General features: G+C 54.3%; 1 protein-coding gene across 7 annotated transcripts in view; it reads left to right on the top strand.

Moving 5' to 3' along the window:
- Positions 1 to 15,420, top strand: part of Ctnnbip1 (catenin beta interacting protein 1) — a 41,125-nt gene that overhangs the window by 13,833 nt on the left and 11,872 nt on the right. For 5 of the 7 annotated variants that reach the window (XM_063235467.1, XM_023565753.2, XM_063235471.1 and 2 more), the window contains 3 exons: positions 8,814 to 8,894; positions 14,091 to 14,211; positions 14,611 to 14,701. In XM_063235467.1, coding sequence (XP_063091537.1) covers positions 8,814 to 8,894; positions 14,091 to 14,211; positions 14,611 to 14,701 — 293 coding nt within the window. Of the gene's footprint in view, positions 1 to 8,170; positions 8,708 to 8,813; positions 8,895 to 14,090; positions 14,212 to 14,610; positions 14,702 to 15,420 lie in introns of those variants that run through there. The other 2 variants (XM_063235466.1, XM_063235470.1) reach the window with 2 other exon arrangements.

Here is a 15,420-nt window from a genome sequence, read left to right as displayed (position 1 = left end):
ACTTTTTGTGATGCCTCCAGGCTTTTATTTTTATTTTTTAGCAGTGGAGATCTAAGTTTATCTTTATAGTATATAACTTTACTGGAGCTTTTTGGGGAGCCAGACTTACAACATTTTAAATTATTTTGCTCCAGGGATCAAACTCATGACCTTGTGCTTGCCAGGCAGGCAGTTATGCCACTGAGCTAAACCGCCAGCCCTTGGACTCTTTGTTTTTGATTTGCAACATAAATCTGGCTAAAAGCCCCCAACAATAACCATGTCACTGCTTCAACATTAGACTGTCTTGAAAAAAATTTTTTGGTCAGATTAGTATATCACACTTAATTTTAGTTTTAGGCAAAGTCTCTGGATGCCAGCAAAATACAGACGAACTTTTTTTTTTTTTTTTTTTTTTTTGGTCTTTTTCATTTTTATTGGTACCAGGGATTGAACTCACGACTGCCTGCTTGCAAGCAGGCACTTATGCCGCTGAGCTAAATCCCCAGCCCCCAGAGGAACTTTTTGTCAAGCCAGAACAAACATTGTCTGGAGTCTAACAACAAGTGCAGTCTCTCTTTGGCAGAAACCTCTTGAGCCTGGTCTTTATTGTTTTTTTTGGTCTTTTGAGCTTTGACTAGAATTTTTTATGTAGAACAGCCTAAGCTATTTTAGCTCTGTGTTTTTAGGCCACATCTCTTTTTAAATGTTTTTTATGAGCCATTTTAAGGGCTTTTGAATTACATAGTCAGGTGCAGTCACATCAGTTGTCCCATTCCTGGTACCAAATTTTGTTTTGGGTTGTTGTTGTTGTTGCTACTGAGACAAAATACCCAAGACTCAAAATGAAGGAAGGAAAGGTTCATTTAGCTCACCATTTGTGGAAGTTTGAGTTTATTATCAGTTGGCTCCAAGGCAGGGTAGCCTGGATGCGAGGAAGCTGTTGATGTTTATGAAGGCTGTAGCAAATACCAGAAGCAGCCAGAGCAGAGGGAGCAGAAAGGTAAAAGGGGGAAGCACGCCACCTTTTCTCCCTTATGTTATATGCCAGCTCCCTACCCCTGGGAGAGTGGCGCTCAGGCCGCCCCTTCCTGCACTAGACAGTGGGCCAATCACAAGCCTAGGCTCAGCCCCCTGTGAAGGGCCACCCCGCATGACCACGGGGGCTTTGGGAGGACATTTAAACACAAACCATAGCATTATGTGGTTCGGGGTGGTCTTGAACTCGTGGTAAGCCACTTGCCTCAGCCTCCCGAGCACTGGAATTATAGGCATGCACCACCATTCCTGGCACAAGAGTGCATGTGTATTTTATTTTGTTTTTTTGAGACAGAGTCTCACTCTGAGTTCAGGCTGATGTTGAACTCACTATGTAGCCTAGGCTGGCCTCAAACTCACACCAATCCTTCTGTGTCAGCTCCCAAATGCTGAGATTATAGGTGTGTGCCACACGCCCAGCATAAGGATAAATATTTAAAGCCATTCTAAGAAGTTTTATATCAATCCAGTTTCATGAACATTGTGCATACATATATAGGCTCCTCTAGTTTCTTGAGTATTTCGAGTTATCTGGTGTTAAAAGATACAGAAGGAATTGTATACAGCATTGCCTACCTGCAGTCCCAGTAAGCTGAAGCAGGAGGATTATTTGAATCCAAGAGTTTAAGACCAGCCTGGGCAACAGAATAAGACCTCACTTGAAAAAGATTTGATCCCAGTACTACAGGATAAATAAGTAACAACTACAAGAGTTACTGGACTGAGCGCCAGCAGACCTGCTGAAAATCAGACTAGAATCACTCGCTCCAAAGTTCTAGGCAACTCTCCAAGCCGAGTCATTTACCTGACCTCCAGGAACGGGGCTTAGAGAGCTAACAGTTGGACTTCTCAGAGCGGGGCCAGCCTGAGTGAAGGCAGGGGAAGCCGGCGAGAGCAAGCTCCTGCCTGCCCCGTGTCTGCCGCGGGGAGAGGTGCCTGGCTGAGATGGGTCCACCCGCTCCTGGCTCTGCAGTTTGTTTTTCTAGAGCCCGATGTTGCCCGGGTCTAGAAGGGAAGATGAAGCTCCTGAAGAGCTTTCAAAGAGACACTCATGATTTGTCCCAGGTGAGCCCGGCCGAGCCTGTCACCCAGCAGGGCCTGGGGCACAGAGCCCAGGAACGGAGCTTTCGGGGGCCGCAGAGGCCTCGGAGACAGAAGCCCAGGCCCAGCTCGATCTGCTGGCAGGAGTTGGGTGGGAATGGCCTAGGCGGCCAGGCTGCAGCACAGCAGTAGGACTCACAGGTCTGTGTGGGGGCCCAGGCTTCTTCAGGGCGCTGAGTGTGGACCCTGCCAGTGCGGGCCTCCCAGGGGCTCTCGGGTGGTAGAGCCCAGGACCGTCTCTGGATGGCCAAGCTCCATTTATGAAATGGCTTCGTGGGGCACAGTGCACATCTGAAATCCCAGCTAGTTACATGGGAGGTTAAGGCAGGGAGAGCCCAAGTCTGAGGCCAGCCTGGGCAACTGAATTAATATTGTCTCAAAAAAGAAAGAAAAAGAAAATTAAAAAAGGAATAAAAAGTGTTGTCCCCAGTGTTCAAATGCTAGTAACACTAAATACATAGCATAGGATGTATTTGTTTGTTTATTGTCTGTTATAATCAGGGGTTGTGCAGAGAACAATTAGAATCAGGACATGGAGTTTATAATATTGTTTTATGAAGGTCACCCAGAGTTAACACAAGAAAATGCAGGAAATCTGTCCACAACACCAAAGACATAGAATATTTAGTCAAGGGCCTAAGGCCCACAGCAGTGTCCCACATGAGTCCAGATGAAGACCTAGAGCCTATGACAGTGCATCCCACGAGTCCAACTGGAGGTCCAGAGCCCACAAGAAGGACTCACGAGTTGGGGCTGGGGATTTAGCTCAGTGGCATAAGCTCCTGCCTTGCAAGTGTGTGGTCGTGAGTTTGATCCTCAGTACCGATAAAAACAAAAAAGAAAAAAAAAAAAAAAGAAGGACTTACGCCAGTCTGTTTTACGGATCTGTGCTGGGAAGGCCCAAGGTCAGTGGTAGAAGCCAGAAAGTCTATGCCAGCGGGGTGAAGGAGCTGTGCTGGTGGGATGAGGGTTCTACACTGGAGCCGAGAAGTCACACTCACAACAAAGACCAGCGCTGTCCTGAAAGCACCAAAGCCGTCCTCAGCAACAGGGAAGCCCCGAGCTCCTCTGAGGATAATCATAGTAGAGTACCTGCCATGACGAGTTCATCCTGGAGACCAGGTGGCACATGTCTTCTCCTCCGCAGCCAGGAAACGATGCTCAATGTGAGGACCAGAGCTTCTCCAGGAGAAACAACGGCTCAAGCAGCAGCTTGTAGGAGAACCCACAATGCCTCAACGCAATAATGCATCAACACATAGCTTCTCCTTCTCCACGTCTCTATTTATGCTGGCAACTTTCCTCAGGTGGAACAACTATGCTTAGTGCCAATGAGCAATGATTTAATTCCGCTGGCATTGACTACTAGTTTTTAATCTATAACATTGTCTTTTTTTTTTGGTCTTTTTCCTTTTTTATCGGTACCGGGGATCGAACCCACGACTGCCTGCTTTCAAGGCAGGCGCTTATGCCACTGAGCTAAATCCCCAGCCCCAACATTGTCTTTTTGAGAAAGGGTTTCACTGACAGTTCAGGCTGGCCTCTAACTCAGTGACCCTCCTCCCTCAGTGCCCCAAGTATAGGGGTTATAGGCATGCACCACCATGCCTGGCTGCATAACGTTTACATAAAACCTATATATGTTGTTAATATACTTTAATCATCTTTAGGTTATGTATAATCCCACAATGTATAGGCAGTATAAATGCTATGTAAATTGTTATGTTTCTGTTATTTAGGAAATAGTAACAACAAATAAAGCCTAAGTTTTTGTGTGGTGTGTGTGTGGGGAGGATTAAACCCAGAGTTTAAGTACTGAGTTACATTCCCAGTCCCCACCTTTTTTTTTTTTTCTTCGTCTTTTTGAGATAGAGTTTGATTGTGCAGATCGGGCTGGCCTTGAACTCATTTTGTAGCCCAGGTGGGCCTCAAACTCCCAGCAATCCTACCACAGTCTCTGGAGTGCTGGCATGTACCCAGCCCTTTTAAAATTTTTTGATTTCTGAGACAGGGTTTCACACAGTTGCCCAAGCAGGGCTTGAACTTGGGATCCTCCTGCTTTAGCCTCCCAGAGTGTTGCATGGGAGCCCACACATATTTTAACTCTGCAGCTGATCAACTCCAAGGATGGGGAAACCTGGTTGCAGAGGGCCAGCTGGAGCCTCCAGCCAGTTCCACTGGTCAGAACTGTCTCCGGGGGCCAAGAGTGGAAGAGGCTTTGCCTCATGTGTGTAAGGCTCTGGCTTCCATCCCCACCAAATACATGCATGCATGCACACATACCCAGAACTGCCATGCTTGGGCCATCATGAGCTGCTCTAGGAGTGAAGGTTCCCGGCAAGAGGCTGGCCGCACAGGGCATGCAGTGGCGGGCTGGGCTCTGGCCACCTGCCCAGCAGCAGTGTGAATGAGTCCTCTTCTCACTCCCTAGCGGCCTGCAAGTCTTCAGGCGGGTCCTGGCCTGTCCAGGCACCCTTGCCTTTGCATGCTGTGCCCAAAGATGGTCTGGGCTGGCTCTGCCGGTTCCCTGGCCTGTTTCCCAACTGGCCATGGGGCCAAGTGCAGGTCACACTATGGCCCCAGGGATCTGTGTTGAGTCAGGTCCACTGGCGTTGGTTCAGTTGGTACCAGAACCGCCAGCTGAGGCCATCTCAGTGCTGTGCACCTTGGCCAGCATCAGCCTGGTAGGGGCAGGCGGGTGGCCCGCAGGTAGGCTGGGGACTTGGGGCAAGCATGGGGAATTCAGATCACACCTGTGCAGGAGAGAAGGGCTACTTTCCCTGGAGGAGGCCTGGCCGAAACCCAGAGGCTGCAGAGGCTGCTGGCCTGCCTGGCCTGGCCTGGGCTGGCCTGGTGTAGTCTCTACTTCCACAAGGCCATGTTGTTTTCTAGCTTTGTCTGAGACAAGATCTCTCTGTAGCCCAGACTGGGTTTGAACTCCTGACCCTTCTGCCTCGGCCTCCCAAGTGCATCCTTCTCCACTTACAGTTTTGTTTTACACCTTTAGGAAGATCATACTAGTACAGTGGATGCCTGAGTATCCATTAACAGATTCACGAAGGTGAACCTTCACCATGTGTGCTTGCATGGTGTCTTTTTGCACACGCAGACTTTGTTTGAGAGTAAATTCTAAGCATAGAGATGATTCACCTGTAAATACTTTATCTCTTTTTGTTTGTTTGTTTGTTAGTTTTTGAGCAGGGTCTCACTGTGTAACCTTGGCTGGCCTTGAGCTCTCTATGTGGCCCAGGTTGGCCTCGAACATGTACCACCACACCTGGATCAGCCTTTAACTCTAAGAACTGGAATATTGGCTGGGCATGGTGGCACATTCCTGTAATCCCTGCGCCCTGGGAGGCTGAGGCAGGAGGATCCCAGGCCTAGGCAATTCAGTGACTTAGACCATGCCTCAAAATTAAAAGGAAAAATAGGGCTGGGGATGTAACTCAGTGCAAAGGCTCTGGGTTCCACCTCCAGTACTATGTTTAAAAAAAAAAAAAGAAGAAGAAGAAGAAGATATTTTACTCAAGACATAAAATACCAAAACAGCGCTCTCATCTCAGATCTGTTTCCCAGCCACCCTGTAACGACCTTTACAGCTCCTCTCCGCAGCCTGGGGTCTCCTCTGATTGCTGGGGTGCCTGCTTTTCCCCGGATTTCTGGTTGGGGGCTAGTGGGGCCCCAGCCAGTTGCTTTCTGTCTGTCTTAACTTCTTTCTGCTGAGGGAGCCTCAGTTTCATTTCAGTTGGAGCACAGGATGCTTGCAAACCAGAAGCCAGAGGGGCCGACAGGACAGAGGCCCAGCAGGGACCCACATCCGGCTCCTGCCATGCAGGGAGCCCAGGCTGCGCCAGCCTTGAAATGAGCCTGAGTCCTGACCTGCGGCCTGAAGACTACAGCTGGGGAGGCCCTGTGGGACACCCCGTCTGGCCCTGGGGATCCCATAGTCACCCTAACCAGGCCCGGTGGGAAGGGTTTGGGGCGGGCTGGCTTCTGTGCTGGTGACCTCAGTGTCCTCACCCTCTCAGCCCCAAATGGGGTTCTGCACCCTGCAAATCTGCCCTGATTTTCCATGACTCTGGGAGACCCAAGGCGCCGCCTGAGGTGCGGGGCCTGGCTCACATCTTCACTTACATACTGTTGGGGTGCAGGCCAGGGTTCCAATCTGCTGTGGACTGGGCCAGCCTTGTGGCCACAAGAATCTCATGCCCTCCTGCGTCCTGCGGCTTCATCGTGAAGCCTGGCGGTGTGCTGGGTATCTGAAGGGACAGAAAGCACACAGAAAATAGTGAGCCAGGGGGCAGGTGAGCGGTCAGTTTCCTTTCCTTTCTTTTGTTTTATTTTATTTTTTTGAGACAGGGCCTCACTATGTAGTTCAGACGGATCTTGAACTCACTGTAGCCCGGGCTAGCCCCAAACTCACAGCGATCTTCCTGCCTCAGCCTCCTGAGTGCTGGTATCAGAGGGGAGCACCACCACGTCTGCCTAGCAGTTTCTTTAAAGTGGTGTTCTCAGCGTAGAGGGAGGCACCATGGACATGAAGTACACCCCGGAGGGGTTAGGGGGCTGGTGGATATGGAATGAGGTCTCCACCTGCCTCTGCCGACGGCCACGGGGTGACCCGCAGGGAAGAGGCAGGAGTTGGCCTTCTAAACTTACATCTTGCTGTTGGTTGACTTCTGTCTCTCACATCTTCTCTCACTGCTAGTACAGTGGTCAGCACTCACTGAGTGCTTGAGTGGACCAGGCCTCCCTCTTTGTTCCCCTCGTTTCTCCGTGACTCGACCCCCCAGCAGGTACCCCAGGGGTCCCCACAGCCATCCCCCGCTGCCACCTGGGAGGCTTGGTGTGCCCTGATCTGGTTGGTCACCACCATGCGCCGTGCAGGTGCAAAGCCTTCGGAGTGCTCCCTGAGGCTCTGAGTGCCCGAGGGACCAGTCCACTTGTGACATCTCAGGCCAGCTGTGGCACCTGTCCTTGGGCAGCCACAGCGCTGTCCAACGGTGAGTCCCCAGGGTGCTGTGCACTTCCTTACGTCCTTGGCCACAGTGCCTGAGGTGCCTGGCCCCAGGGGAGATTGGGCTGATGACTCCTGTCATCGCAGCTGGGCCCTTTGTGTTCTACAGGCCTGCCGGAATGTCTGTGCTCTGTGCCACACTTTCTCTCAACCAGCAAATTCCTATTCATTCTTCAAGACCCAGCTCCTGTGACTTCTTCCTGGAGCCCCTGGCAGCTAGTTCCTCCCCTGTATTCTCAGAGTTTTGTTACCTCCTGCTCTGCTATTACTGTGCTGGGTTAAGGCCCTGGGTTTTCTCCTCCTGCCTCGGAGCTTCTGTGTTATGTGTGGCCAGCAGCCTGGGAGTGTTCAGGTCTTTTCATTTTCACTGTGACACCATTGTGTCATCTTCATGCTGGTTCCCCACCTAGTGGTATGGGCAGCATTGGGTCAGCTGTGCAGGCCAGCTCTGTCTTAGCCATCCTCCTGTCTCCCTGTACCCCGCTGGCATAGGCTTTGTGTACCTAGGACAGTTTGGGAACTTCTCCAGTACAGAGGGACCCTTGGCGGTGTGAGAGGCGCCCTGACTGCTGATTTCATTTAGGAGCAGTTGTCTAATGTGTAGCTTCTCACTTGAGAATGCTCAAGGCGGTGGCAGAGCAGGTAACCAAGCCATGGGGCCCAAACTCCTGTCCCAGCCCAGCCACAGAGCTGGCCCAGGGAGGCCATGGTCAAGGTGGGGAACCCAGCAATCCAGTGATCGAGCTTCAGGCACCATCTGCGACCCTGAAACAATGACCTGGGTATAAATGGCCTGCGGACCCCATACTGGCTGCCCTCTGATGGGGGATGCAGAGCTCCTCTTCCAGGCCCTGAGCACAGGAGGGACTGTGGCTGTCACAGCAGCTGGAGGGCTCAAAGCCATCGCAAAGGGAGGGGCCCTTTCATCTCCTGACAGAATGTGAGGCTTGGGTGCGGAGCACCCCAGGGTTCCTTGGTATTTTGGCGCTTTGATTTTGGAGGATCAAAGAGCATTAATTGCTATAAATGGCTCGCTCCTGGTCTGATGTGCAGGGTCGGTGGTGTGTGCCCCTCGTCCTTTGGAGGAAGACACAGGACACGGGCACAGCACGGGGCTTACAGATGCCGAGCTCACTCAGCCCCCTGGGGGCATGTTCTGGGCACAAAGACTTAGCTGGGGCCTCCTGCCAGCCCTGCTCCTGCACCTCCCTCTTGTCCCCAGGCCTCTTCTCCCAAGGCTAAGGGCCAAGGGCCACCTCCAGGTCTGGGCCCAGGAGGCTGCAGAGGCTGAGGACTGTGGCCCGGAACTGCCCCGCCCCTCAGCAGACCCCGCCCCCACCAGGTCAGACAGCAGGTGGAGAGCCCTTCCATCCTGCCAGAGATCCTGCTAGAGGTGTGTTTCGTGTCCCAGCAGGGAGCTGAGGCTTGCGTGGCATTTGAGGGATGGGTCATCTGCTGTCACCGAGTGATTCACTAAGGTCCTGGGTGACTAACCCAAGGGAGGAGCCCGTTGCTCAGGGCTGGCGACAGCTCCCAGTCCAGCCACCGTGGGCACCTGGGCTGTGGACACAGGTCCGCTGGGTTGAGGTTGCCGTGGCTGTGGCTCCCTGTGTCTGTCCCGTCCCTGGCAGGGCACACTCCAAGTGGCTTTCTGAGACTGTGTTGTGTGTTCCCGCAGGGCGGCAGCCTCCTCTTCCTCCCGGGCGCAGCCCGAGCCCCACAGTGGGTACCTGCGTGCCTGGAGTTCACGTCAGAACAGGTAAGGAGCGCACAAAGGCCCAGGGCGCAGCCTGGGTGGTGCTGTCGGGGCCCCTTCACTCCCTGCCCGCATTTCTCCAAGATGATCTTCTTTAGGTGTAAAGGTTCTTTCTCTGTTAATTTCCTTTTTCTTCTCTGGTTAGTTCTGCAAATGGATCCCAGGGCCTTCATACTGAGCTGTTATATCACAAGCCCTTTTTATTTTGAGACTGGGTCCTGTTAAGTGATCCTCCTGCCTCGGCCTCCCACAGTGCTGGGATTACTGGCATGCACCGCCAAGCAGAGTTGAGGGTCCCTCCCACCCTTCTCTGCCGGTCTTTTCTTCACTGCTGAGGCAGGAGTCTGAAGCCCTGTGCTCACCAGGCACATGCCGTACCCCAGGCTGCACCTCTGCTGTGTGTCCTTTCGGTGAATGCTGTGGAGCTGCTGACTCACTTCAGGCTAAGACAGGTCCTGAAATAATGTTTTTTTGTTTTTGTCTTTTTCCTTTTTATCGGTACCAAGGATCGAACTCACGACTGCCTGCTTGTAAGGCAGACGCTTATGCCGCTGAGCTAAACCCCCAGCCCCCCTGAATTAATGTTTTACATAAACTCTGAATCAGCTATAGGACAGTGTAGTTTTTAGATGATATAAAGTTTGCAAAAATGTATGTTCACTTTTACATGTAAAATTTAAAATCCATCATGTGATAATGCTTTTACTTACTTTGAGTTTTTTTTGAGACAAGGTCTCACGATATAGCCCAGGCTGGCCGCGAATTTGTAATCATCCTACCTCGGGCTCCCAAATGCTAGGATTACAGGTGTGTACTCCCAAGCCCAGCCCTGATACTTTTTATTTATATATTTTGAGACAGGGTCTCACTTGTGTAGGTTGGCCTGACCTTGAACTCACTAAGTAGCCCGGGCTGAGCTTTTTTTTTTTTTTTTTTTTGTGCTGGGGCTTGAATTCACGACTTTGCATTTGCCAAGCAGGCATTTACACCACTGAGCTAAACCCCCAGCCCGTGACCTCGAACTTTTGGCAATCTTTGCCTCAGTCTCCCGAGTGCTGAGATTTTAGTTGTGTGTCACCCCAATATGTTTCTAAGTTAAAAAAAAAAAAACACAAAGTCCAGGGCCGGAGGTAAGAGGCACCTGTTCCCAGGACCTGCGCATTGTCCATTTCCGCCCCCACCCCAGCTGGCTCGCTGTTTCCGAAGCAGCGTAAACCCCCGGGCGTAAGAGGTTCTCTCAGGCGTGGAAACGTGGGTGTTTAGGGGCCTATGTGCTGTCACCACGAGCCCAGCTGTCCCTATCCCGGGCCTCTCCTGGGCCTCGCTCTTGCCATAAGAGCAGGTGGGTGATAGAGGTGCAGGCGAGGTGGGCGGGAGAGTGGCGTCAGGGGCTTGGATGTCCCCAGAGGGTGCAGAATGGCCTCGCAGACCGTGAGCCCCACTGAACAGTGTGTGCGTGGATCCTTCAAGGGCAGGAGCCACTTCCTCCTCGGCCCTGCAAATTTCCTGCAACCTCCCCCCATCTCCAGGGACGCCTGTGTGCATGTGTGCGCCTGCGTGTATGTGTGCGCATGCGTGAATGTATGTGCCTGTGTATATGTGTGTGCGTGCATGCCTGTATGTGCGCATGCGTGTATGTGTGCGCGCCTGCGTGTATGTGTGTGCCTGCGTGTGTGCCTGTGTGCACATACCTGTCTCCTTACCTGGAATGGCACCTACTTTTCTCCCGGCTGTGGTTCCCTACCCCATAATGTGTACAGACACACACGCACATTCCTGCTCGTTTGTACAATTGCCATCTGCCAGTTACTCCATTTTTAGTTTTTTTCTTTTTTCTTTTTTGCAGCTCTGGGGATGGAACACACCCTGAGCACACAAATGCCCAGCCTCTTTTCAATCTTTTATTGATTTATTTTGGTCTTTTTGAGACAGGGTCTCACTGTGTAGTTCAGGCTGGCCTTCAGCTTACTTTATAGCGCAGGCTGGCGTTGAACTCGCAGCAATCCGCCTGCCTCTTGCCTCCCGAGTCCTGTCATTACAGGTCTGCACCACCATGCTCAGCCAATATGAGTATTTGTTTGTTTATTTCGGAGTTGAGTGGAGTCGCCAGGGTGTCCAGGCAGGGCTCAAAGCTGCAGTCCTCCCGCCTCTGCCTAACAGAGTGCTGGTGTTCCATGGATGCACCACTGCACCTGGCTTCGTGTTTCTTTCTCTTTTTTCTCATCTCTGACGCAGACGGCTTCCAGTGGAAAATTCTAGTAAGAGTGAGGGGCAGCCCCACCCTGTAACAAACAACAGGATGTTTGTGGTCATAGCTGAGACCGTCACTGAGACTCTGAGTCTTGGTCCTTAGGTCTGAGAACCGGGTGAATAATGATGAGCCGCAGTCTGAGTTTCCGTAGTCCAAGCACATTTTGATGGAGACCAGTTCTTGATGCCTACAGGGTAAAGCAGGAATTTTGAAGTGCAGTTAATTAATTGGCTGCTAGTTGGGATTGTGACGAGAACCTAATGTCACATTCGTTCTGCTAGGCCCAAACACCCTGCGATGCGCTGGTCACCAGACTCTGGCAGCGTAGCACCTGTGTGGCTGGGTCAGTGAAGATGAATCCTGTTCAGTTACTAGTTTCCGCACGGAGACGCCCCACCTGCAGATCGGGGTGGAGTAGTGTCAGCCAGGCCTGGCGTGTCCCCCGCGCTCCGGCTGCCTTGTGCAGGGTGGGGACAGCACTTCAGGCTGCTTCTACCCCAGATCCAGCCCTGGGCAGCCCTTCCCGCCAGGAGCTTGAGAAATCCTAGATGAGCAGAAATTTTAGGAATGACAGCTCAGGAGTCTCCCTGGGCAAGAAGAGCCAGCTGGAGAAGCAGCCTCTGTCAGGAGAGTAGAAGGAAACGGCCCAGCTCTACACACCCATTCAGGCTTGGGGACACCAGGCCCAGTGTCCCAGGGAATAGTGAGTCAGTCACAGCTAAAATGATGAGACGGCACCTGTGTGTCCAGGGGGTGGAAGAGAGGATTGTGGGACGCAGCAAGATCCTGCAGCCCAGCTCCACATACCCTGATCCTGTGCCATGGTGCAGCCACCCGGCATGAGTCCCCAAGTGTACACCAGAACTCCAGAGTTGGAGTTGGCAGCTCACAGGACTCCCCTTTCTGGGCAGGGCCAGCATCTGCATGAAGGGGTAGATCTTCCGGGCCTGGGGCAGAGGGTGGCTTGTGAGAGTGGAATCAAGACAGCCAGTTGTGGTGGTGCACGCCTCCAAACCCCATAAGTTTGAGCCCACCTAAGGCAAGTTAGTAGCTTAAGACCCTGTCTCAAAATACAGGGCTGCAGGGGACATTGGGATTGGGGGTGTAGCTTAATTCATTGAACCGAGGACCATAAATAAATAAATAAATAAAAAGTAGCAGCCCAGCAGGGTAGTAAGCTTGTCACCCAGGAACAGACCTGGGTGCATGGGACACGAAGCAGGTGACAGCCCCTACGCACTTGAGGCTCTGGGGCTGTTGTGTGTGCTGACACCTAGTGGCTGGGCCCCTGCATTCGGTCCTGTCTCTGCAGGAGAGCACTGGCTGGACTGGTGTCCTACTCTTGGGAGCCCTGACTCCCAGTGTGTGTGTGTGCGTGTGTATGTTGTTTTTTTTGAAACAGGGTCTCGCTATGTAATTCAAGCTGGCCTTGAATTCACTGTGTAGCCCAGACTGTGGAGGTCCTCCTGGCTCAGCCTCCCAAGTGCTAAGATGACAGTCGTTCACTTCCACAGCTGGCAGGGTACGTGAGTCTTTTCATGCAGTGCCATTTGGTCCTAACCTGCTGTGCAGGATGTAGCAGGGGAAGCTGAGTCACCACTGCTGTCCCCGTGTCCCATTCAGCCAGCCAGGCAGGCACTTCCCAGTGCCTGCCTCTCAGATAGGGGTGCCGGGGTGTGGGTGCAGAGTCAGCTTCTGTTTCACCATCCAGTGTCCCCTGGAAAGGTGTAGAGAAACTGAGGTGACAGTGCTGAGGCCCTGGGGACCACTGGGGAGGAGCTTGAGAAGTGGCCGGCCTCCCAGGATTGCTCTGGCTGACGGGCGCAGAGGAAAGATGGGGGGAAAGGCAGACCTGAGGCCACCATAGCCACGTGACACCCCACATGGAAGCAGCCGTCGATGGGGAGACAGAGCCAGACTGTGCAGGCCGGAGGCCCGAGCAGGGCTCACCTGAGGTCACTGAGTACCAAATGGAGGCAGGGAGGAACAGTGATGCCCAGGACTGAGCCCTCCCTGCCAGCTGCAGAGATCGGAGCTCTGTCCCCAGGCTCTCACACTCCTGTCTGGGCCCGGCAGGAGCAGCAGCAGAGCAAGGGGCCACGGGCTGGGCTCAGAGGTGGGAAGGTCTGGGGGAGCCTTTGCCAAATCTGGGGTCCCTGTGGGGGCCGCTCAGCTGGCGGAGGTTAGCCTGGTGCACGGGCTCTGGACAGAGGCCTTGGGTCTTGTGGTTCCTGAACCCACACCCTGTCAGAGAGAGCCCGCTGGTCCTGGCAGGGGACAGCCTGAGGAGTCCTTGGCGTGCCGGCCTGGTTCCCTGGTTCCCTGAGCACAGCTCCTTGGCACCAGGGCTGGCAAGGCTCCACCCCAGCAGCTGCCGCGTTATTTCTGACTCATCCAGGAGTTGTGATCGTGTAACCCAAGCCCCTCCACGCCCCCTTCCTCTCCTCCCGGCCCGGAGCCTCTCTCCGGGGGCCCTGGGGGTCAGGTCTCCTCGGCACCTGGAGGCAGCTGCTGCCCTCTGACAGGCGGGGGTGCATGGGCTGCTGGGGCTCAGTCCTGAGCCACCTCTCTTGTCCAGGGACTCCTGGGTCCCGACCCAGGCTGCTGCAGGCTTCTACCTTGTGCTGGGGACTGGTGCAGGTCCATAATTTCTCCAGGCCTGGGACAGCCACCTCTGATCGGGTCACTGGCTCCTTACACAGGCTACTCGCCTTGGACTGAGGACCCTGTGGGCCTCGTGCACCTGTCCCCTGCACGCATCGCCACAGGACAGTGGCCTGTGGTCTGCACAGCCTCACACTGACCCCGCTGCTGTGCACGACGCCACAGCACCTGCTGCACAGCAAGCTTCTCGGCTGGGGTCAGTGGGCCCGAGCAGGAAGGGGCCACTCGAGCGGCGAGGGACACGCAGGTGCCCGAGCCGCAGCACGAATCCCCATCCCCTGCAGGAGTCCCCGGAGCCGGGCCAGGGGGATGAACCGCGAGGGCGCGTCCGGGAAGAGTCCGGACGAGGTGTACATCCAGCAGAAGGTCCGCGTGCTACTCATGCTGAGGAAGATGGGCTCCAACGTGAGTGCCGGGGAGGGCACCGCGTGACCTGCGTTTGGGCTTTGCGGCCGGCTCAGGGCCATGCCCAGGGCCTGGCGGGTCTGGTTCTGGGGGGTGGACACGAACCTGAGGGTCTGAGGCTCTGATCTTCCTCCCCGATAGGAGCGAGGCTTCTTTTTGGGAGGGGCAACTGGGCAGGTTGGGTGCCAGGGAGGGCAGAAGTGTCTGGAACTGGCCCTAGCCTTCGGCTTCAGGCAGGGTCCGAGTCTTCCCTCCGGCCCTGGGCCAGGCTCGACGTCTCTCAGGTTCAGTCCGAGGCCGAGGCCCACGGCCTCCGGGGCCAGGCTTCCCGGCTGAGCTGAGGAGCAGAGGAACAGAGGAGGCCCCGGCCCCGTGAGCCTCACGCACGCTCTCCCGCAGCTGACGGCCAGCGAGGAGGAGTTCCTGCGCACCTATGCCGGCGTGGTCAGCAGCCAGCTCAGCCAGCTGCCCCAGCACGCCATCGACCAGGGTGAGCGACAGCCATGTGCTTCTCTAGGACACTCAAGGGGGAGGGTGATAGACACAGTCTCCCCCAGGGGGGACCCGGGACCCGGGACCCAGTGAGGCCCGCGGCAGGGTCCCTCCCCAGGCCCAAGGCAGCGCTGGTAACAGCTTCCTTCCACCTCGCCTAGCCCTGTCTGCCTGGCACCTGGCTCAGGGACAGAGCTGGCCTGGGCACCACACTGCAACATGCAGCGGGGACGCCCCAACCCTGGGGCTCTCCATATGCCCGAGGCAGTTCTGTCTTTGGGGTAACTGCAAACAGCCCTCAGGGTCACAGGCAACAGGGAAGTGTTTACTGCGGCAGGCACCCCCCAAGTGGTCGCTGTTCTTAGCTCCCTCTTTGTTTTTTTGAGGCAGGGTCTCGCTCTGTAGCCCAGGCGGACCTTGTACCTCAGCCTTCCGAGTGCTGGGATCACAAGCGTGCCTCACTGTGACGGGCTTTGCGGCCCGGTCTTCCACCGGACTCTCCATGTGTCTTTGCTGTTCCTGTCTTCATACCTTGTTGGAATGACCCGCCGTGAAATATTCTGGCTGTGGCGTGTTGGGATGTGAGCCTCTTCCAGGGAGCCCCAGTGCGCTGGTGACGTGTGCCATTCCGGCCTGGTTTTCCTGGTGTTCTGGCTCGACCTGTCGTGAGGGCTGGTCCCCAGGCCCCAGCACCTAACTCAGCAGGAACCTCCCAGG

The sequence above is a fragment of the Cavia porcellus genome, unplaced genomic scaffold (genome assembly GCF_034190915.1).
Source record: "Cavia porcellus strain 051 isolate PalLab524CR breed Dunkin Hartley unplaced genomic scaffold, mCavPor4.1 scaffold_25, whole genome shotgun sequence".
Taxonomy (NCBI): Eukaryota; Metazoa; Chordata; class Mammalia; order Rodentia; family Caviidae; genus Cavia; species Cavia porcellus.
The sequence above is the reverse complement of the archived record's forward strand: the minus strand, read 5'-3'. Positions and strand labels throughout refer to the sequence as shown.